Below are 21,791 nucleotides of genomic sequence, written 5' to 3'. Positions count from 1 at the left end.
ACTTTCACAGGTTTTCCAAGAAACCTGGTCATAACTAAAGACCTAAGATTAACTTAAGATCAACAACACCAAATGTTTGGCAGATGATGGCTGATAAGAGAAAGACGAAGAATTATAGAACATTTACAATTAATGTTGAGACACAATTTAAGACACAAATTCTTCAACTATCCTGTTAAATAAGTATTTAATTATACTTATGATTAAAATTATATTTTGGTCCAGATAAAAATGTAAGGCTCAGTATTTGCTCATGAAACCCTTTTTCTCTCTTAAAACTATTTAAGAGTTCATGTTTTGAAACACTAAACTCCTAAATAGAGACAAAAAAATATCCACTCCAAAAAATCCTTCCTACCACTCTGAGGTCTGAAAACATGAGCAGACCTCTGCCTTTTTTACTCTGTCATACTTGCTGCCATCAGCTTTGCAATTTTGAACTTATCCCACCAGCCCAATGACCAGCTATTTCAAACTAAGTTGTAATTATTCCAGGAGCAGTCCAAGGGAATGAAATCTCAGTACGTGTAGTTTGCAAAACCTTTCCCACTCATTATTTTCCAAGTCAATAAGCCTGAAGACCTTTATTTTTCCCAGTAGGATAAATGACATGGACTCATTTTGAGTCCACACAGTAAAGCACTTCATCTCCATAACAAGGTGAGAAGTTCAAGGCTCCTGGTCTTGACTAACAGCAACATGCACATATGCAAAATCTTATCTACCTTTCCCTCCTATTCTTCTTGCCTCTTCTTCCTTCTCTAAGCTATTTCAGTCCTCTTCTTCCTTCTCTAAGCTATTTCAGTCCTCTTCTTCCTTCTCTAAGCTATTTCAGTGCCCGAGTCTTGACATATTGAACTCCACAGGTTAGGCTGCTTTTGATTTGTGAGGAGAGCTACAATAGTTAATTACAGAGCACGGTCTTCTGTGACTCAAACATTTTGCATTTAGAGGCTCTTGATATAGACCAGAGCAAGAGGCTAACCCATATTTAATTTGTCCAACACACTTCTGGTTAAAGTTCCATCAAATAGGCGACTGGAATCTCTCCAATTCAGCTGGAAAAGTCACTTTGAAGGAGGCGTTTATTAGCAACATTTGCCTCAGTCACAACAGGAGGCCCTGAGGGCCTGGGGAAAATCAGTGGTTGCTTATAATAGTCAAACCTAGCTATTCCCCACAGGATAAAGTGTCAATAATAGGTTAGATATTATTATTTGTAATTGATTTTACAGCAGGTATAAAATGAAAGAAAATGAGACCGTCTCTTTAAGCAGCAAAGCTCTGTGCTTTGAAATGCCCTGTAGCCTGACCCCACGGCCCCAGCCCCAGGCAGCACAGGGATGCTGCTACAGGTCTGGCCTTCCCACCCAGCATGCTCAGTGCTGTGCAGCTGCTCCATACAGAGCATGGTTCACAGAGCTGAAGGCCTGCAGCACTTAGTACAATTAAATCAACAGGCTATAGCTCATTCCTCTAGCATGACAGGAAAAAGGTGCAAAACCCAGATGCCTTTGCTTTCTTCTATCTTTATGTTTGCTGGAGCGATTTTTGTGTTTAATCCTCTCTGTGGCTCAACCTTCACACAGGAATTTAATGTGCATGTGGTTTTGACTGAGAAAGTCCCAGGCCAGGGTATCATTAGCTCACAGTCTTTTCAAGTGATATGTTCAGTAGTTAATTCTGAGGGTTTTCTGCATTAAAATGAGATACATTTTCAGCAGTATTATGAAAAAAATGTGTTAGGAAGCCAGAATCTATAAATATTTCTCATTTCTTGAAAATGGACACTCCAGAACACCTCTACAGAGATAGCCACAAACTCCTCTAGCAGAAGGAGCACTCTCAGACAGCTTCATTTCAAGGAAAAGGTATAATGGTTTAGCACAAGGGCTAACCTGCCTGCTCCCCTAACACAAAAGTGAGGGGAAGAGTAACACACAAAACTCAGGGTTCAGATAAAGAGATAAGGGTTCAATATAACATGAGCTATCATAAGCACAATGTGTAACTACCTTAGCTAATAATCTCATTAATACAAAAATACAACGCACCTTATCTTTGCATATTTGTAGACAAAATGCAGTGCAATACACAGGGGGGCAAAACCCATTATAAAACAGAAAAACGAAGCCAGCAGCTACCCAACTCCCACTCATTCTGCTGCCATGCCTGCAGAAAAGAGTCAACACCCAAGAATCAAGAACCCAGAAGCAGCAACTAAAACAGGAAGCCTCCCATGTTGCAATCTGGACTTCAAGCCACATAATACTTTGCTCCAGTTAGCACTTTCACTTTTTGAAGCTGGCATGGCTGCAGCAATGTATGAATAACAGCAGCAGATTCAACTCAATCCATGATAAAAGGTATTCTGTCTTTTACTTTGTCACTTGAGACAGCTTTTACAGTGTTTTACTCATTGTACTGTCCTGAATGAGGAGGAGACAGCTTAGTGAGACAGTCCTGCCACGTGAGACAGACTGTACTACAGTTCTGCCACACAGATTGGAAATCTGATAAAAGTATTTATTTCAGAAGACAGTAAGGATCATCCTTAAAAATATGTTGGATAAGAACAACCTTAGCAAGTAGCTGTATTGAACAAAATAAGGATACATTCTCTCCCTTTATTGTTCCCAGTTAGCACAGAAACCCAAAGTTCCTCTTGTTCAAGCCAACAATTATTATCCTTTCCTGCTTATTTTGCTGTCTGTAGAAAATGTAATGGATAATGTTCTCAAAAGCATTAATGTTTTGTTGAAATGTTTCACAGAGCATGTTACAGGCACTTAGGAGCTGAAGTCTCTGAAACCATAATATTCACAACTCCTTTCTAAAACAGACTAGCTCCTAAATCACTGAACATTTTGTCTAAAAAAAAAAAAAAAAAAAAAAAAAAAGCTACATTTTTTGGCCTGTTTTAATCAGGTACAAACCCACTAGTCCACCTGGAATTATTCCCAGTAGTTTCAGGTCAATGTTTCATCAAGCCAATGTAAAACCTTGTACATAGAAAATTTGTTCTGTCCACACCAAAATGCATTAGCTGCAAAACATCTTCTAAACCTGTCAGTGCATTATCTTTTTCTCAAGGGAATCAAAGAAACATTGGCATACGGGAGGTGTTTAAATAGATGTTAACAGATCATGGTTACTGATAGAAGCCTGTGATCAACACATCCCGTCCAATGTTCTTGATGTTTGATAGCAGTGCACCAACCCATTTTCTGCCTTTGCCCTGAGGTTTCACACAGGAGGGGGTTGGATTCAACCAAGAGTGGAAATTTTCTCACTCCCCATTATCAGCGCATGTCCTCTACATTATGGAAAAAGAAACGGCACTTAGGAACTACAATTTGATTTACATCATCACATAACCAATACATTAAATTGTTACTGGAGATGATTTTTGCCATGTCCTTGGTGCAGTGACTTCTAATGAAGTGTGCACAAAACACACACCTGGTCTATTAAACTATGGAAACATTGTGTGAACCATATGGGAAGAGCTGACAAAAAGAAGAGACCAGTAAAACCTTCAAACCTAAATACATATGCCAAAGTTGGGGGTCTGATTCTGGTTATGGCTTGTACCAAGCTGGGATAATGTAATTAAAAATGTGTGATCTTACACGGGCACAAACATAGCAGGAGATTCCACTGTGAAACCAAACATGCCACATGAAACGCTGAACTTCACTAGGTGAAGTTTCACATGACATCATATGACACTTCCAAACCAGTAACTTTCCAATAAAACCACTGACAGAGTGAAAATGTGTAAGTTTCCATGTCTCTTTTTACAAAAAATAACCAGTTTAAACAGAATTTGTCAATCCTATTAAAAGAAGTCGCTAGGTTTCTACCTGATATTAGGAATTCTGACCAATCTTTGAAAATATATTTTCTTTGTAGATGTCTTAGATATCTTTGAAGTATAGCTTTGTACTAAATCTTACACTTCAGTATCTCTGAATATGGTATGAATAATTTTTCAAGATACTAATCTAGCTAGTTATATGAACATAGTTTGGAGTATTTTGGCTGTTTGGATTTCTGCTAAAGAAGAAAAACCAGTAACATTTTTTGCTCACGTAAAAATCAGTGTCCTCATGTGGTTCTAAAACAGTTATTTTAGATTATCAATTCCAAAACTCTGGCACACCTTTCAAAATTTTCAGTTTGATTTCCTATACACAACCCTTTTATTTTTATTTTTTTAAATAGAAGCAGGTAGCAGTGCTGGCTTCTGGTATTAATTACACATACAGAAAACCTGAAGTAAACCTGGTAGCATTTTAAGAATCCAGCCATGGTGAATTCATCTGGAATTCATTGGGCTACCCCTGGCTGTAATAAATTCATGCTGTATTAGTAGTAACATCATATGTACACTAATAGATGTTCTACTGAGATCAGTATTATTTAATCGACTCAAAGGATTACTTTAGGATCAATTTTCTTTCAACTATATTTTTAACATAGCTTTCCTACTGAAGGGCAGCTTCCTACAAGGCAAAAGGACATCAGAAGAAAAACGTGCAAATAAATACACAAAATCTGACATATTTGTCTCCTTAGGGAAGATACAAAAGCATTAGAATTGTATAGTCTATCCTTCATGTAAATAAATACACTGTTTATTTATTAAATATTTTTTTTCTGTGGGAAACAAAACATTCCACACTACAAAAGGGAACATACGCAGATTCAGGAGAGGTATTATGGTGCATCGAAGTAAAAATTACTTAATCTACTTAAACTGAAAAAAATGACACAAGCAGTCTGTAAAGAAGTACCATCTTCACGTTTCTGCTTTGTCAGGCATGCTAAGTAAGGCAACACAAATAATATGCAGAAGATTTCACTGCTATCAGTTGCAGGACTGGGACATGGTAAGTAGTGGAAAAACAACAGCTTCAAAACTTTGGGCTGGAAAGGGAAGATGTTCTTAACTGTTCGCTACATCCTGTGACTTGTACCAGAAACACCCACATGACTAATGTTACCCCTTTACAGCACAGACCAGCTTTTTACATTTTTTAATTTAAAGAAGAAAACCACAGCAGCAAAGTGGGGAAAAGAGGCATAAACAAGGGATACCTGCTTTGGACAATTCTACTTCTCTCAGAAAGTATATTGTGGACAGCAAGCCTTAGAAATCATCAACATTCCTTACGTCAAACTGCTGCACTATCTTATCCTGTTGTTTCAGATTATTTTCCTCCCTAATTCTATGAATCAGTAGCACAAGCAGCTCTTAGCAGGGTTGAGGGCTACATACTCAGGCAATCTTTGTCTACAGGACATGCTGCCTCCACCACGTCCTGAAAAACCAAAGAGAAACATGCAAAAATTGGGACAAACAGGAGGAAACACACACAGACTGTAAGAAGGAGGAGAAGCAAATGTGAATCCAGGCTTGTCTCTGTCCTCCTCAGAGTTAAGACAGCAGGCAAACCTTTTTTTGTTGTTGTTTTCAAATTAGTTATCAGATAGAGACAATACTTTGTCTTAATCAAGTTACTTCAAATGCTGAGGTACTGGCATGTCTTTATGTATTCTGCTTTCCTCAGAGCTTGTCTCAATAAACGTTCACAACTATCCTTCTGTTGTAATTCAAACTGTACTCTGCACTTCAGTGCATGACCAGAAGTTCCACTCCCTTAAGATCATCCTTCTGAAAGCACTCGCATTTAAGGGAAGTATCACAGCAACAAATGGTGTGGCTTCACACTAATAATCTACTGCATTGCTGTAGAGAGGAATCTGCAAAAAAGCTCAACAGGGAGGTCTGCCAAACGTCCCCTGGGACAGTCTTTGTGCAAAAGGGGTACTTTGGAAGTTAATTAGACACAATCTGTTTTTTATACTGAGCTCTAAAAAGCCAATTAGAGTTAATGGCAATTCAAATCATTCTCATTCAGATTTGTTTGATGTGGTTACTATTATAATACAGTTTTTCATAGCAAAACAGCAAAATAGACATTAAAAGTAACTGAATGGTGAAAGAATCCCAACTTGCTGGAATCCAATTTTCTTACAGCAAACTTCTCCCTCGTGTAAGTGCTGCGAAGGCACTGGGGATTAATTAAACAGCCTAAGAAAGATACGCTGAACATATGGACACAACAGAATGAGAGAAGCTGGTAACACTTACCAAACCAACCATTCACAAAGGAAAAGGACCTCTCCTTTGTGGAGCACTGCCTCATATAGCATGTGTGAAAATGCCTTTTGTACATGCTCAAGGGAAACCTTGAGCACACCCAACAGTGACGGAACACCAACAGTCTCTTTGAAGACAAACGCACACGCTCAAGGAGACTAACTGCACAACTGAACTAGAAGGGGTAGAAATTATGTAGTGGCCACCAATCAAGTGATACAGTGAGGTTTCCAAACAGTACAGCACTCTGATCACAAGGGCTCTGGGCAGCAGACCACTGTAAAGAGATCCTTGAATCAAGCGTAACGCATTCCTGTGCTTCAACAAAGGATCAAGCAGTACTATTACCTCTGAACCCCAGCTACAGCTGGACCCAGAACAGATCCCCAGGTTTGTAACAGTGCAGTTACCTGCTTTGGTTTGTAAACCAGCTATTGGCATGCAAGGAAAAGAGGCCACATTATACTGTGGGAAGCTGGGATGAGGCTAGGAATAATACTTGAGTAACTGGTAGGAAATGGGACTCTGTGGAATGAGAAAAGAGGAGACCCAACTGATCTACTACAATTTTGTGGCTTCCTCCTCAGAAAAAGAGCTGTTTAGTGAAGCTCTTACAGTCTTAACAGTCTGGATGATGAAGCAGGGCGTACCTTCAACAAGTTTGCTGATGGTACAAAGTTGGGAGGAGTTGCTGATGCACCAGGCCATGCTGCCATCCATAATGATCTCAACAGACTGCAGAAATGGGCTGGTAGGAACCTCATGAAATAAATGTAAATTTATGACTTTCAGGTTCCTATGCCCAGATTAGTTACTAGCAGCATTTTTTTTTTTTTGTATTTTTCATGAAATATCAGAGCAGTTGTCACAGGAAATGGAATAATCACATGCATGTCCTCTACTGCCAGCAGAGAACTTAGGTACAATGTTTCCCCCTCTTTACCAATAACAGCGCCATTTGCTTGGTAAATAAAATGGAAAATCAGCAAGGGTAATGTGTCAGCACAGATTGTTACAACTTCTAAATTCACCTGCAACCTGGTTGGTCACAATGTGCTCAAGGACAGAACAAGGTTATGGCTGCTAGGGAGTTGAAATCTAAACATCCATGTAAGGCAAAGCACGTGTGTGGCAGCAACTGGAGGCAGACGTTCACAGTGAGATAAAGCTTTTGGCAGACAGAGTTCAGCAATCTGGTCATGCTGGTGAATGGAAAGAGCTGCATGCAACTTTGGACATGTTGGAAAGAACACAGGGCAGGGCATTTTATCTAGCAAATTAGCATAGGCAGCAATCAAATAGAGTGAATCGCTCTGCAGCATTTTAGGATATTGTTTAGGTAATGACAACAGGAGATAGGGACCCCTGAAGTTTACTATAATCACTAGGGCAGCCTGTCTTTATTATTGTTTCCCACTGAGATCCTTCTGTGCATGTTTTTTTTTTAACACTGCTTACAATGAAAATGTCATATAAACAAATGCATCAGGCATTAAAAATAAATATTCCAAGAGATTTGCTGTCATGAGTTTAATTCAGAGCAGGAAATCTGTGTAACTTTAGATTTTGCCAGTATTGAAAAGCTTATGGAAAGTGAAATTATATGGAAAATAAAGTATGTGAAGCACAAACTAATTTGGCAGCTGGACTGTGGTTCAGGAATCGCTTTGCCAGGTATGACCAATAAAACTCATATTCTTCCTTTTTCCTTTCTGTCTTCACATAAATTTTCAATTTCTTTTTCGTTCTGTGGCACAATTACAGATGGGATAAAGAACATCACACAGACAAACTAGTCTAAAGCTTGATGACAAGAACTCTTCCCTGAGCATGGGAGATGAAGGTTTGGACATCTCTGGGATGAAGAAGTTACTGAACTTCAAGCTTTTCAATGCTAGACAACTGTTCTCAAAGCATAGTATTTAATGAGTGAATGTGGGCATCATCACTGTCATCTCTCTCAAACAAAAGGATGGCAGTGAGCATGGCAGTAGCCACAAGGGAGAGTGTCACCTGGCTGTCAAGACATTGCCAAGTTGTGCTGCACAGTCCCTGCAGAGAGTAACTAAAAGAAGAAACCCTGGGCCACTATGAAGCTAAAGCAAAGAGCACAGCAAAGCAATGATGGCACCCCTCAATATAACTGAGTGATCAGTATTGACACCCACTTCTTAACATCTTTAAAGGCTTAAAGAAAGTTATCAGAACAAAGAATGTGCAAATCATTCAGCATACACAAATGAAGTACAACTTTGTGTTAGCTCAATTGATTTTCCTCAGTGACAAGAATTACCTGAACCTTGGAGTAAGTATCTACTCTTGGTTTACCTGTTGACTAACTGTCAGATTACAGCTAAGGCATTGCTTATTGCAATAATTCCATGTTTTCCCTCAAATCAGATTTCAAGGGAGGGGGACTGTAAAGAACAATTAGCATCAAGCTGCTACTCACATTACTAAGCCATCTGGTTTCCATTTTTACACTCCTAGCAGCACCAGATCATGAGGTTTGGATGAGGCCATCCATTGTGCAGGAGATGCAGATAACTAATGTGAACTTTCAAATATTGTTCCACTCCTCTATTTTTTCTACTAAATTTTTTGCTAATTGTAACACAACAAGTAGTAAATAGCATGCCCTTCTGGATCTTTGACTTGGAAAAATAAAATCATTTTGTTCAAACTGTATAAACAAATCTTTCCTTCATTTGTTTTCCAAGCTCCTTTGCAAGTCACTGTCTACCCTTAAGTGATTTTTTAAAATGCAAACAGAATCTAAAATAGTCTTCCCTGGTTTCTTAAGTGGCTGCCAGTCAGCAGATGAATCAGTGACTAAACTCTAAGAAAGTATTTATTACTTGATGAGTGTCATTAAAATTATTTAAGAAATAGGACATTTCACCTTTCATGTGATCTATGTGCTGAATTGAGAGAGAAGAGTTTCTTTACACTTAAAATGGAATTGTATAAGCTTTGGGCTGTACCTTATACAACCCATATCTAGCTCAGTGCTGTTCTGTGCAAAGAGATCTTCTGTGACTGATTTAAGTTATCAATGTTAGCAAAGAAATACTACTGATAAAAGTATTTTCAACAATCCATGTTGAAGTGTCCCAGACTGCTCATGTTTCTTCTGCTGCTAAGCAACATAGCAGACCCATTCTGATGAAGACATCACAGAAAGTTTAGAGTCAGGCATTTGTCTCCATGATATAAGTTTAGAGTCCCAAATCAGTAATGTGCAGTGAGAGGTGCAGGTAGTAAGGTGAAGTAGAACTGCTCAGGGTATAGTCCCACTGGATGCTTCATCAAGTATTTTAGTTCATCTCACAAACATGACACATTGATGGTCATTTTTCTTTCCATTTTAGAAAGAAAGGCATGCATACATTTTTCACACTATGTGAAAAAGGATATAGTTCTTGAAATAAGCTATGTTCTCTGAAGAATCCCTCCTTCCATACAGGCATAGCTATCTCATTGAGAAAGTCATCCTTTACCATTTTCTTAAGATGTCTAGTACTTTGGAGAAATAATTTGACTAATTTGCCTGTCTTTGTTCACTAACTATTATCATTCTGATGAGCCACTGTGACAGTCTACAACATCCCCACTGATAATCTGTTCTAGAGTTCTTTAGAAGACCTGTTTTGAATTTAAAGCTAAACTCAGCTATACTGGGTTAGTAAGTCTAAATTACCTGAGAACTTCCTACTTTTCCATCAATTTATTTATCAGGAAACTTCAGATGTGACAGGAGCTAACATGAACTGGAGTAACATCTTTCAAATTATCAGCCTGCAGATTGGGGAATAAGCAGTAAAGGGATTCAGTCATAAAGAGCAGGATTCAGTGGATTTTGTTACCACTGTAACATGACATCATCACATACTAGGGAGATTTCAAAACACAGAAAACTCATTTAAGTTCTGCTCTGATTCCAAAGAATGATTCCTGCCTTCACTTGAAACATTTAAAAATCATTGCTCATCAGTTAAAGTTTCTTTAATTTTCTTTAGTGCAATAGCAACACAGGTAAAACAGCAAAAATGGACATCAAGTATTTCCTTAATTCTGGCACAATGTTTTTAAAACTAGCAAATGCATCTAAAACTTGTCCAACGTATTAACAGAAACGTGAAGTGGCTGTAGTTCAAGATTAAACTGAAAGGGTAGAGAGAAAATATATGTGCCTGGTGCCATCTCCCGGTAGTTTAGAGGTAAAACCATCAGAAATATCAGTACGTACCCCTTAGACAACACCAGGTCTTCAGGGAGGGGGAAGTTGCACCAGGGAAGATTTAGTTTGGATATTAGGAAAAATCTGGTCAGGCATTGGAACAACCTTCCCAGGCAGGTGTTGGGAGTCACCATTCTCTACAGAAATTCAAAAAATGTGTAGACATGGCACTTCAGAATGTGGTATTGGGTCAACATGTATTTTCCAACTGAAATGATTCTGTGATTTTAAAATCAATTTCTTGCAATGAATACTTAAAATTCAGAACAATCATACCACTCTCATTGCAATTAGTGAAAAAATACAGTATTTCAATTTGTCATAATAGTCCATGGCTTATGTTTTTAAAAATAGCATTAGCCAACTTGAAAAGCAATGGTATATGTATTTTGACAGCTGATGGAAGGTACCTGCACTTATCCTGCAAACTGTAACACTATAAAGACTGTTGAACACAAACGTGACCAACAACAATCACACACACAAAACCCCCAAAATCAAAACAGCTGTCAAAAAGTGTAGTATTTTACAGTCATTCCAGATAATAAAATCCCAAAGGAATCCTGGATGAGAGCTGTGAAGACAGAATAGAAGGCAGTAAAGCAGCTCACACACAGCAAAGCAGTTTAAAGAGAGGAAAGTGATTTAAAGATTTAGAAGATTAAAAAAAACCAACAAACCCAAAACAAAAAAATCCAAAACCACCTCTTACATAAAGGAATAGTGACAGGTCTTGACAGTGCTGATAGCCTACCCTAGGTGCAGGGAAAGCTTTTCCTGGGACCTACCCAAAAGTCACACTCCCCTACAGTACAGAAACTACACAGCTGACAGATAAAAGTAACGGTTTCACTAGAAATCTTGGCAGCTCGGCTAACTGAGACCTGCCTCACCCAGCATCTGACCTACAAATAGCACGAGTTGGGGTGAGGAAGGAGGAATCAACACATCTAACCTGTAGAGAAAAAATGAGATTAACACCTGCCAGGAATTCTGAGTGCTGGCAGAACCAGAGAGGGAGAGCATTCTTAAAACCCTAAGGAGAATCAAGGCAGTGCACAAAAAATATGAGGGAAGAACACAAAAGTGTTAATATAAGCTTATAACGGCAGAATCTCCTCCTACAGTGTGGGAAGAAATGACTCAAGAGCTTGAGGTCTACTAGAAAAGGCAGGCTTTAAGACATGGTAAGATTTCCTTTCTCCCACAGGAAAAACTGGTTTCATTGAGGCTTAATATGACTATTTATTAATGTGAAATGGGCTTTTGTAGCAAACAAACTTTCATTTGATAGGTTGTTTTGCTATGCCGAGAGACCTGTCCACATCACCCTGAGGATAAAGAAAAAAAGGAATGAACTGCACAAGTAGGCTACATCTTCTTGTCTGCTGAATGACTATGGGAATGCGACCTTGGTTGCTTTAAAAAAAAAAGTGATGGCATATCAGTGATTTGGATTGTCCCAGGTTCACTGACAATTCCTGTGGGGAAGCAATCATTAAATGTTGCAGAAAAGCCAAGCTAAACAGGGGACATTTCCTTCCACAGAAAAAGAATCAAAAACATTCTGTCATTACATCAAGCCATAATTGAGAAACAGCAATGAGTAGAGAATCGTTAGGAGACCTAAATTAAATACAACTGGGATTTCACATTCCTTATGAAAATTAAGGATTTAGCATGAGATAATTAAAGCAAGGATAGCCAGCTCCTGGTGCGCCAGAACATATAACTCAACCTGTCATCTTCGTTCTGGAGAGTCCCTCGGAGTTGGTCAGGAAGTAGTCTGTCAGCCACACAAATCATCCACTAACCCACAGCAGTCTCCCTGCTGTTCTTCCTTGCAAGAGCCCCACAGCCCTCCTCCTGCCATGTGCCCTAACTATAGGTGTCATCACCACATGGAGCACACCCATGCAGCAACATGACAAAAGAACTCATGTACATGTCTCCATCACACTTGATTGGGCTATGGTCATATGGTGACTGAAGATTAGTTAAGTTTTTTAGGTTAATAAGTAAATCATTCAGACCCTTTCAGAACTTCACACGATTTTAGGACTACGCTACATGTTTTAATCACAGCAGTAAGACCCCTGAAACAAATTGTGCTTCCTCTTGAATCAAAAATTGGAACCGACAGAGAGTCTTTTATTATGACAAAATAAATAATCACACTATCCATTCACTTTTAGCAGCTGGCCTACTGCACTGTGTAATGACCATACCGTTTTTATCCTAAGTTTAAATACTTGTGGTTTGAATGTCACTTCATTTTAAGGCAAATCCTTTTCAGGGTCAATACGGTCATCTAAAAGGTTTGTCTTAAATGGTAACATCTATTCATTCCAGATACTTCAGGATAATTATGTTCAGGGAAGTTTTATTTGCAGCTCTTCCATGCCAAAAAAATCAATTTACTTTCCACTTAGCGTTTACATGTGTATTGTATTATTACCTGACTAGCTGGCCACCGGGTTCCTGTCCCAGCAGACTACAGCTTCCTTTCTTCATGATACTATTTACATATCTCAACACTTAACACTTACTTACTGTTTCACTTCGTCTGTCTTTCCCGTTAACCTCCGCCAGCTTCCTCCGCTTGCTAGCCACCGCTAGTTGCAGTGTCTTCCTTGGTGTCTCTGTAATAACAGGATTTAAGTGTTTTGAGGGAAGAGCATTTGCCCTTCACTGTGGCAGCCTGGCAGAAGGGGTGGTTATGCCCAGAGGGGTGAACCTGTGGGCTCCCTGCCTTTATAAATTATTGTTAACCCGTTTCTTTTTGTATTACCCACTAGGCTATGGATTCAAGGAGAAAGCATCTGTTTCATCTTGCTTTCCCCAGGTTCTCCCTGCCTGCTTCTTAATCCCTTTTTTGGGTGTTACTCACTATCCTACGCATTTAAGATAGAAATATCTTGCTTCATCACGCTTTCCCAGGTCTTCCCCAGGTCTTCCCCGCCTGCCTTTTGACAGTGCTTGCAGGATAGGCCGTTTTTCTTTCAGACATCCACTATGTGATTTACATAGTGAATTCTACCAAAAAACACCCATAAATTAGGTGGCTTGCTTCATCTCATTCGTACCTGGAAAAGATCGCTTTTAAGTTCACAAGCTCCTTCACACGGACGAACGGATCTAAATAAACCCTGAACTTGAAACGCCAACAGCATTTCCTTGGCCATCTCTTTGCTTCCCTCAGCCTCGCCACGGGGCGGCTCTGCCCCCGCGCAAGCGACACGGAGCTGGTGGGGAGATTAACACAGAACCCCCCTTTTTTTTTTAAGGGGCAGCTGCCGAACCCGCACCCCACAGCCCCTTCTATCGGCGACAGCGGGGCGCAGTGGCGCAGGGCAAGCCAGCTCATTCCGGCCCGCTCCCGCCAGCACCCCGCCCTCCCTCAGACGCTGAGGCCATGACCCGCCTCGCGCCCCTCCCACTAACGGCCAGCGCACGCGCGGCTCCCCAACGGCCGGCGCACGCGGAGGAGGCTGGCGCGCGTGCGCGGGGCGCGCCGAGGAGGCAGGAAGGGGCGTGGTTCGATTTGAAGCGGGCGGCGGGGAAGCGGTGGACGCGTAGCCTCCATGGCTAGGCAGGGCAGCCGGGAGCAGCAGGGCATCACCTTGCGGGGCAGCGCTGAGATCGTCGCCGAGTTCTTCTGTAAGGGAACGAGAGGGCGATCGGTGACTGGGCTGGGTGGATGGGGAGCAGGGAGGAGAAGAGATGTACAGGCGGGCGGTTGGTAGGCCTCTGGCGGGGCGACATGGCCGCCTCACGCGCATTCCTCCATTTCTACCCCCCCCCCCCCCCCCCCCCCCCCTTCTCCTGTTGCAGCCTATGGAATCAACAGCATCCTGTACCAGCGGGGAATCTACCCCCCAGAGACCTTCACCCGCGTCCAAAAGTACGGGCTCACCCTCCTTGTCACCACCGACCCCGAGCTGAAGAACTACCTCAACAACGTAGTGGAGCAGATGAAAGGTGGCGGGGCGCGGGGCGCGACCGGGCTGGGAAACCGAGTGGGCTCCTCCAAACAGCCTGAGTGCTGCCGCTGGTGGGAGGCTGCACTGCCCTCCATGGTATGTCTCTGATGCTGCTTCTTCCTCGCACTATAAGTAACTCCTGTGGCTTCTTTCAGAGTGGCTTTACAAGTGCATTGTGCAGCGTTTGGTGGTGGTCATCTCAAGTATCGATAACAATGAGGTTCTGGAGCGGTGGCAGTTTGACATCGAGTGTGACAAAACGGCAAAGGACGAGAGGTATCAGTGTTCCTTTATGCCTGCTATTTCCTGCAGGAGCTGTACAGGCACTATAAACACTATGGGCATTAGCACTGCTCTGTTTCCTGAGTGGCTAAGACAGCCCTTCCTTGGTGTGAGCTTGGAAGATGTTCCTTCAGACCTTACTAAACTTACTGCTGCCTTTCTTACTGCTGTTCCTTCTGTTAGTCTGTACACTGGTTGTGGTTTGAAGCATGAGTGAAGTAGGCATAATCCTCAGGTGCTGACATTTTTAAAGCATCATCTCAAAATTTGGTTTTTAATCTTCAACAAAGTATATAAAATCCTGTATAAGGTACGCGGCTTGAAGAACTTACTGCTTTCCTTTTGTGCCAAATGTTCTCTACACTAAGTAACATTTCTTATAAATTCTGTGAAGCTTCACTAATAAAAGGAAACAGGCTATCAGATTTTTCTAAGCCTGTCTGCCTAGGCCTTAAAAGAGTGTCACTACTATAAAAAACCCAATAGCAAACAGACTAACAGTGCCTAATAGAACTGCATTCAAGAAGAGTGTCAGTATAGTAGCAGCTTTCTAACAGCTTTCCCTTTTTTTCCAGTGCACCACGAGAAAAATCTCAGAAAATTATTCAGGATGAAATTCGATCTGTCATAAGACAAATAACTGCCACAGTAACTTTTCTGCCACTGTTGGAAACTGCTTGTGAGTACTTCTAACTTGACTGAAAAAATCAAACCCTTCTTTTTGGAAAACCTCAACAATTTTTCCATTTTAGAAAATCCTTTCTGCTAATTTTCTGGGGCTTTTTGATTATTATTACACATTTCTGAGGCAGCACTTTGTTGTCCTGTCTCGCAGCTGTGTGAGCCACGGAAAACATACTGCATGGCAATTTCATTTAAAGGAACCAATGGTACTTTGTCCACAAAATGCTTGAAATCTTTTGTTTGCTTTTTGGAGGTTCTGTTGCTTTTTTTTCTGAAATGGAATACAATGCAGGGTGACTTAGATAACTTAAACTTGTATGTGTATTCTGAGTTTTATAGTAAATTTTGTGACTCCAGCTGCAGAGAGGTTTGTGTAAATAACTACTGAACTCATAGAGCTCCGCTCCACAGCATTTCAGCATGTTTAAAAACCATTTCCATCACACTCATTTGAGTAAACTAAAATGGCTTAACAGCTACACATGAACATAACCAGGACTTTTTCGTGGTTTGACTACTTTTTTTACATTATCAGTGTAATTACTGAGTACGTATTTCAACATCTAGATCATCTCATCTTCTTACACACAATTTGTTCCCACTTGCTTACAGGTGCCTTTGACTTGCTGATCTACACAGATAAAGATCTGGCAGTGCCAGAAAAATGGGAAGAGTCAGGACCACAATTCATAGCCAATTCAGAAGAAGTTCGTCTTCGTTCCTTCACTACCACAATCCACAAAGTAAACAGCATGGTGGCTTACAAAAAGGATTCCTTCCCCTGAGACACTGCCAGGGGGTTGTATATATCTTGTCATTTTGTATAGTTTCTGTTTATAGTGGTGATATGCCCTGAACACATCATTATTGTTGCTCTGGCTGAAGCATGATACAGAAAAAAAGGCAACATATTTATGATAATGTAATGTAACACTAGACTGTGCTAGCATTGATTTTTAAAGAGGTCTAAATCAAGTATTTTAACAGTACTTCCATTCTTAACTGTATCAGCTAAACTAATGGGTGTTTAAGCTACAACATTCACTAGAAAAAACTACCTGAATCTAGGGTTAAGTGCCAGAACTGTCTTCAGATTCTGTAGTTTAAGATTATTACAAACTGCATTCCATTAGCAGGTTTAAGTTCTTTCTGGCACTAAAAAAAAAAATCTCACTCCTGCCATGCCAATTCTTCAAGCTAAAAGGCTAGGCTGTTCCAGTGCCAGCAGCAAGCCCAAGATGAATGAACAGAACAATCCTGAAGTTACTTCTACCTCTTTACAATGAAAGCAGCTGTTTATCAGGAAAGTGTTATATATATATGAAGGCTTGTACATTAGAGTGCTGGACTCTTGTTCGGGGGTGGTGGTCTCAGTCTGTGTCTGTTTCTAGTGTCTGTCAAGCATTTCCTATGGTTGTTTCTTGTTTTTACAGAATAAAGTTGTATAGTGCTCTTGTGCTCTTTAATTCAATCTGTAGTACTTCGCAATTTAGATCTCTTTATAAATGCTGTATCTTAGTTTGTAACTGTCTCAGAACTAATACCCTAAAGGCATCCTTCTTCCTTGTTACTCAAACCATTTCCTCTAAGCTTCAAAACCAGCTATGGTTAATATGAAATATTAATCTATTCATGGATTTTTGCCCCACTTAAGGGGGGGGGAGGGGCCAACAACAGTATAGTCACACCTAGCAAGAAGGCTGTTCTTAATCATCAGGCCAAGATAGGACTCTCATGTGTTCTTCACACCTTTTTGTACTGAAGCCCTCTATTAATAGAACTTGTAAGCTCTTCCATTTTTTTTTGTTAATTTCATTCACCAACTTTGCTTCAGTATATTTAACTTTTCATGTACAACTTCCAGTTACAACAGAACAATCAAAAAAGTTTATTTTAAAAGTATTGATTAGATGGATTCCACCACTCTATCACAGAGTTTCTGTGCTTTCCTACCAGGAAGTATTTTTCTTCAGCAATCCCAGTCCACTGGATGTGGAAAGGCTCCTTTAAAAAAAAAAAATACCATCTTGGTACTTAAATAAAAATTACACAAAATTGTATTTTTCACTGCTTGGGCTTGCACTGCAGTAAGGAGAGGAATACCTCCTGTCTTCTGCCTCTCGCCACCTCTTGAACAGGTGACTGTACTAACCCTTTACACCTAGATGGAGGTGTGCTTCAAGCTGTTCAATCACTCCACAGTAGGACTGGATGAAAGCAGCAAGTGTGAGTCAACTGAAACCAAAATTTAAATCAGGAACTCACCCCTGCTGCTTTACACCATATGCAGGTTGAGGAGGTGACTGCAAGAGAGCCAGCAGTAATGAGTGTAAAAGAAGAAAAAAATTGTTTTTTGGAGATGCAGAAGTCATCTCCAAAGCTCCTGGAAGTTCCAAGTTCTTTCTTGTACCAAATACTTCAAGAATGACCAGCTCCAAGTCCCTCTCCATCATCATCATCTGTGTATTTTTTCCTTCTTTTATAGAGGCACCAACAATCCAGATCTAGTATACCCTTGCATAGCAATTATGTCCATGGAAAATGCATGTGAAAAGGCACAGGCTGCAAATCCTGAAGTTTTCACAAACACCCTGCAGAACAGCAAAGAAAAACCAGTCATATTACTGCAATCTCCCAACAGTCAAGTCTTTAAGGAGGTGTCCTGTAGGATTTGCTGATCCATGATGGGACCAAGACTAGCTTCCCCTAACTTGAAGATACTCTGTAAAGTAAAAAGGAGACCCCCTTTATCTCTGATGGCAGTACAGCTATTCTTAGGAAACCAGGTAAAGGATAAGGTTTAGAAGTTATATGAAGGTGTTCCTCACCTGACTAGTTCAGCTGCCGAATGATCTGGTTGATTGCATCACCTCTGAAGCCAGGCTTGCCCATCTCCTTGAGGAAACCCACTTTGTTACGTGAAGCGTGGCGAGCCACCGACAGGTGGAACGGGCACAGAAAGTTCGTGACTCTCTTGAAGTTCTTCCCAGCTGAGTAGATTTCATGAATAAGATCTTCCAGGCAAATAATACCACAACCCCCTGCAGAACAAAAAAAATAAACTTCAACAAAACAACTAAAAGCCCCCCATAAACAACACAAGATGTTCAACTGCTCCAGAATTGCTGGTCATCTCTTACAGAGGTCGGCCACTCCCTTTTAGGTCAGGTTACAAATTCTCAGCATCCACCTCTTTCCTCAATTAATTTTCTCATCTTGCTCACCTAAATGTTCCTCTATCAGCTTATTGTCTGTCAGAGGTATCTTCTTTCTCTTCATCTTGGTTTGGCCTCGTTTCAGGATGAGCTCTCGTACAGATTTCAGGTTAGGATGTCTGTGCAAAAACAAGAATCAGATTCTGTAATGTAGAGACATGATAGTGGGAAGTCCCACCCTACTTCTTTGTACAGAGGTGGGAAACTAACCAAGTCGTGTTTAGAACAACGAGAAAAGGGATAATAAGAGGTTTCAGATACAAAATTGACAAAATTTTGAGTGTTACTGGAAAAGCCATCTCCAGGTTTGTGATACCAGATGGATGATCAAAAAACTCCAATATCTACATGCAAACCGCGACCAAGTCATGGGACTGGTACTTACCCCCATGCAATGTAAGGTTCCACAACCCGCAGCATCTTCAGCGATAAAGGAGTCAGTTTAATAAATACTCCAGTGTAGTTTTTCTTCAGCCGCAGCAACTCAATCACCCTTCTGACTTTCCTACTCACTCCCTTAATGCTGAGTGAAAAAAAATACTATTAGTAACCATGTTGCTCTAATATAGCAACAAAAGCTCTCAGATAACCTGCAAAGAGACCTTCCTTTGCTTAGAAATTATGTGGCAGCTACAAACAGTAAGAATAATAAAGGCAAGCAGTAACAGAAGCTTCTTACTCTACAATCCGTACAGCAAAGGCTAGTTTGTTTTCCTGAGGTAGAGCTGCCTGCCCAGGCCTCTGCTCCATGCGCCTCAGACGGGTGACATCTCGGTTCTTGCGCCATGAATCTCGTACAAAAGCCTCAAGGCGTTTGAACTGGATTTGTTTTCCCCTCTGGAGCTAAAAAAAAAAAAGCATGAGAAATTATCACCCTTCCCAACACAACAGCCATAAAGGTTTGCATCTCAAAGGCCGAGTGAAATTTAGAACTTGATGATGACTCAGTTTTGGCAGCAGTTGGAAGAAAGTAAGAGGAATAACCTAAGCCTAATGAAGACAACTGAGGAACAACATAGGAATTTACAAGCAGCTAGCTAGAATTTAGGAACAGTGAACAAAGAGGTTTCCCTCAGGAAAATAATAAATTAGGAAAACCAGCAAGACCCAAGACACGTCTAGGCACATGCGATCATTTGCAGCCACAGACAGATCTTCACAGCTACATACACAGCTGAGCCAAACACTGGGAAAGCCAGAAAACACATCTGTATCTGGGCAAAACAGATACTTCAGCAATACCCCAGTGTGGCCCAAAATTACAATTCAACAGAAAGTACCTGGGTTTAGATTCCTTTTCTGTAAAGATACACATGCAACAAAAATCCCAAGCATTCAAATAACTATTAAGTACTACTAATTCAAACACAGAACATCCAGCTCACTTGCAAAAAACATCTTTTCAGAGCTACAGGGAAATGCACAGGGGATTTTTTTCAGTTAGAAAGATGTTTAAATACCTATCCTTGGCTCAGGAGCAAGTACCCACCCACACCACATATGAATAGGAGCTGAATGTGCATGGCACCTACCCAGTAATAATTTAGGTACTCTACTGGCTAAATTATCAGGCCATTTTAAATTAAAGAATTAGTTGTGTGTCTTCTCTTCTATCTCACCTTGTAAATCACTCATGAAATGGCATGGATTTTTAAAGCAGACAGACCTGATCAGTTTCTCATCTCTAAGGTAATTTTCTGAAGAGGTGACTATTTAACAGTATTGCTTGTGTTTCCACTTCCACTTTGGAAAAACAGCAGGTTCAGTAACACATTTAAAAACATAGAATATTTAGCAAAATGGCAGAAGTTTTGCACGTAATCCCACCAATTCCAAAGAAACAGATTCATTGGGAAAGCTTTAATCCATTTCCAAGTCAGGAACTTGCTATATTATCTGACATACAGCAGAACAGATCTCACATCCTGAACAGAAAGGTTTGCTGTGCTCTGCCAGCCTGGAAGCCACACACTGCACGGAGTATCAGCAACCTGTGCCACACTACACACCGAAAAAGGCTTTACAATCACCTGTGCATGCACCATCTGATTTATCTAGGGACAGCTAACCCTAAACCCACTCTCAGGAAAGCAAACTGCAGCATTACATTTTACACACAAGTATCCTTGTAGTCACCGGTCTAAGAGGAACAGCTTTGATAAATCTGCGTTTCAGTACAACAAGTCGAATTTTGTCCCTTTTGCAGAGCTCTGGACAGATGGGGAAGATGCTCTGAACTCAAGCTTCCCCTCAGAGATAACCCTGAGGATCATCACTAACGAAGCACTCTCTGCACCGGGTGCCTGCCTCCTCATCTCCGGCACCCCCCTCGCTGAGAAGCCTCTCACTCTTCCGTACGACTGCAGGGAATTACGGTTCCCTCCCCCGAAACACAAGCAGCACTGCAGATCCACCCTAGGCTTCATCACCTCACGGCCAGGCTCTCCCAGCCGACCAAACCCTGCATACGGACGGACAACGCCAACTCCTCCACGCACCGGGGACCTCACCGCGGCCAGCCCCTACCTTCCGCTTGTTGAGGAGGGCCTGCTTGGCCTGGGTGGCCTTGATGGCCTGGTAGGCCTTCCTCTTCTTCAGCAAGTTCTCCGGCACCAGCGGAATCCGCCGCTTTGGCCTGCGGGGCGGAAGAACCTGGTCACATCAGGCAGCACCGCACCCGAACGCCCCAAGGATTCCCCGCCGCCTCCCCCAGTCTCATGACCGCACACTCGCCGCGGATGGCGGCGGATGCAGTCCCACCATTCCCCCGCACTCACTCCTCCTCCGCCATCTTGCCGGGTGCCGCTGCCGCGCATGCGCGGGTCGGGGCGCTGTCGCGGAGTTACAGGGGGTCTAAGGGAGGGCTGTGTGTCCCCAGTTGCCCCATGTCTGTCTTCTTCGGTCACCGGTGAAGGTGGAGCGCACGAAGGCGTTTCCCCGGGGAGCGGAGAGACGATTTTATTCTCCGGAAATAACAGACTGGTAAAGCTGTGGCCCGTGGGTCTAACTGCCTTCCACAACTTCTGCAGCCACACCCAGAAGACACTCAAGCTGTGATGTGTCCCTCTCCCCAACTCTCCTGGTGTGAGAGACAGCTTACCGCACCGGAAGCCTTAGAGAGATAAAAAGCCCATCAAAAGCACTTGACTTTCAGCCCTGCTCCTGAATGTCCTGGGGAGCTTCACTAGGAGAAACAGCAGTTTGCCTCCCAAATGCAG

At 41.5% G+C, this 21,791-nt stretch overlaps 2 protein-coding genes and 1 long non-coding RNA gene across 4 annotated transcripts in view; 1 reads left to right on the top strand and 2 right to left on the bottom strand.

The window, feature by feature from the left end:
* Positions 1 to 13,051, bottom strand: part of LOC128898483 (uncharacterized) — a 114,506-nt gene extending 101,455 nt beyond the window's left edge. The window contains exon 1 of one of the 2 annotated variants that reach the window (XR_008462855.1): positions 12,963 to 13,051. This is a non-coding gene — a long non-coding RNA (uncharacterized LOC128898483). Of the gene's footprint in view, positions 1 to 12,958 lie in introns of both variants that reach the window. The other variant, XR_008462854.1, reaches the window with a different exon arrangement.
* A 913-nt stretch (positions 13,052 to 13,964) lies between these two features.
* MAD2L1 (mitotic arrest deficient 2 like 1) lies at positions 13,965 to 16,518 on the top strand. Its single transcript, XM_009911767.2, has 5 exons — positions 13,965 to 14,069; positions 14,244 to 14,390; positions 14,548 to 14,668; positions 15,250 to 15,353; positions 15,971 to 16,518. The coding sequence occupies exons 1-5, from the start codon at positions 13,994 to 13,996 to the stop codon at positions 16,141 to 16,143; spliced, it is 621 nt and encodes a 206-aa protein (XP_009910069.2). The 5' UTR covers positions 13,965 to 13,993; the 3' UTR covers positions 16,144 to 16,518.
* Positions 16,519 to 17,178: 660 nt separating this feature from the next.
* On the bottom strand, positions 17,179 to 21,424 carry RPL7L1 (ribosomal protein L7 like 1). The gene is made up of 7 exons (XM_054172758.1): positions 21,351 to 21,424; positions 21,100 to 21,208; positions 19,253 to 19,416; positions 18,959 to 19,096; positions 18,583 to 18,692; positions 18,187 to 18,399; positions 17,179 to 17,949 (listed from the first exon to the last, which is right to left on the bottom strand). The coding sequence occupies exons 1-6, from the start codon at positions 21,362 to 21,364 to the stop codon at positions 18,191 to 18,193; spliced, it is 744 nt and encodes a 247-aa protein (XP_054028733.1). The 5' UTR covers positions 21,365 to 21,424; the 3' UTR covers positions 17,179 to 17,949; positions 18,187 to 18,190.
* Between the last annotated feature and the right edge of the window lie 367 nt (positions 21,425 to 21,791).

This window comes from Dryobates pubescens, chromosome 24, assembly GCF_014839835.1.
Source record: "Dryobates pubescens isolate bDryPub1 chromosome 24, bDryPub1.pri, whole genome shotgun sequence".
In the NCBI taxonomy this organism is placed as follows: Eukaryota; Metazoa; Chordata; class Aves; order Piciformes; family Picidae; genus Dryobates; species Dryobates pubescens.
Note: the sequence above shows the minus strand (reverse complement) of the source record. Positions and strands in the feature narration are given on the sequence as shown.

Excerpts from the sequence above, each read along its gene's own strand:
- MAD2L1 (XM_009911767.2), top strand. The coding sequence starts at position 13,994 with ATGGCTAGGCAGGGCAGCCGGGAGCAGCAGGGCATCACCTTGCGGGGC. Across the intron at positions 14,070-14,243 it reads GATCGTCGCCGAGTTCTTCT|CCTATGGAATCAACAGCATC; the intron begins GTAAGGGAACGA and ends CTCCTGTTGCAG. Across the intron at positions 14,391-14,547 it reads CGTAGTGGAGCAGATGAAAG|AGTGGCTTTACAAGTGCATT; the intron begins GTGGCGGGGCGC and ends GGCTTCTTTCAG.
- RPL7L1 (XM_054172758.1), bottom strand. Across the intron at positions 19,417-21,099 it reads CCCTCCTCAACAAGCGGAAG|CTCCAGAGGGGAAAACAAAT; the intron begins GTAGGGGCTGGC and ends TTTTTTTTTTAG. Across the intron at positions 19,097-19,252 it reads TTTGCTGTACGGATTGTAGA|CATTAAGGGAGTGAGTAGGA; the intron begins GTAAGAAGCTTC and ends TTTTTCACTCAG.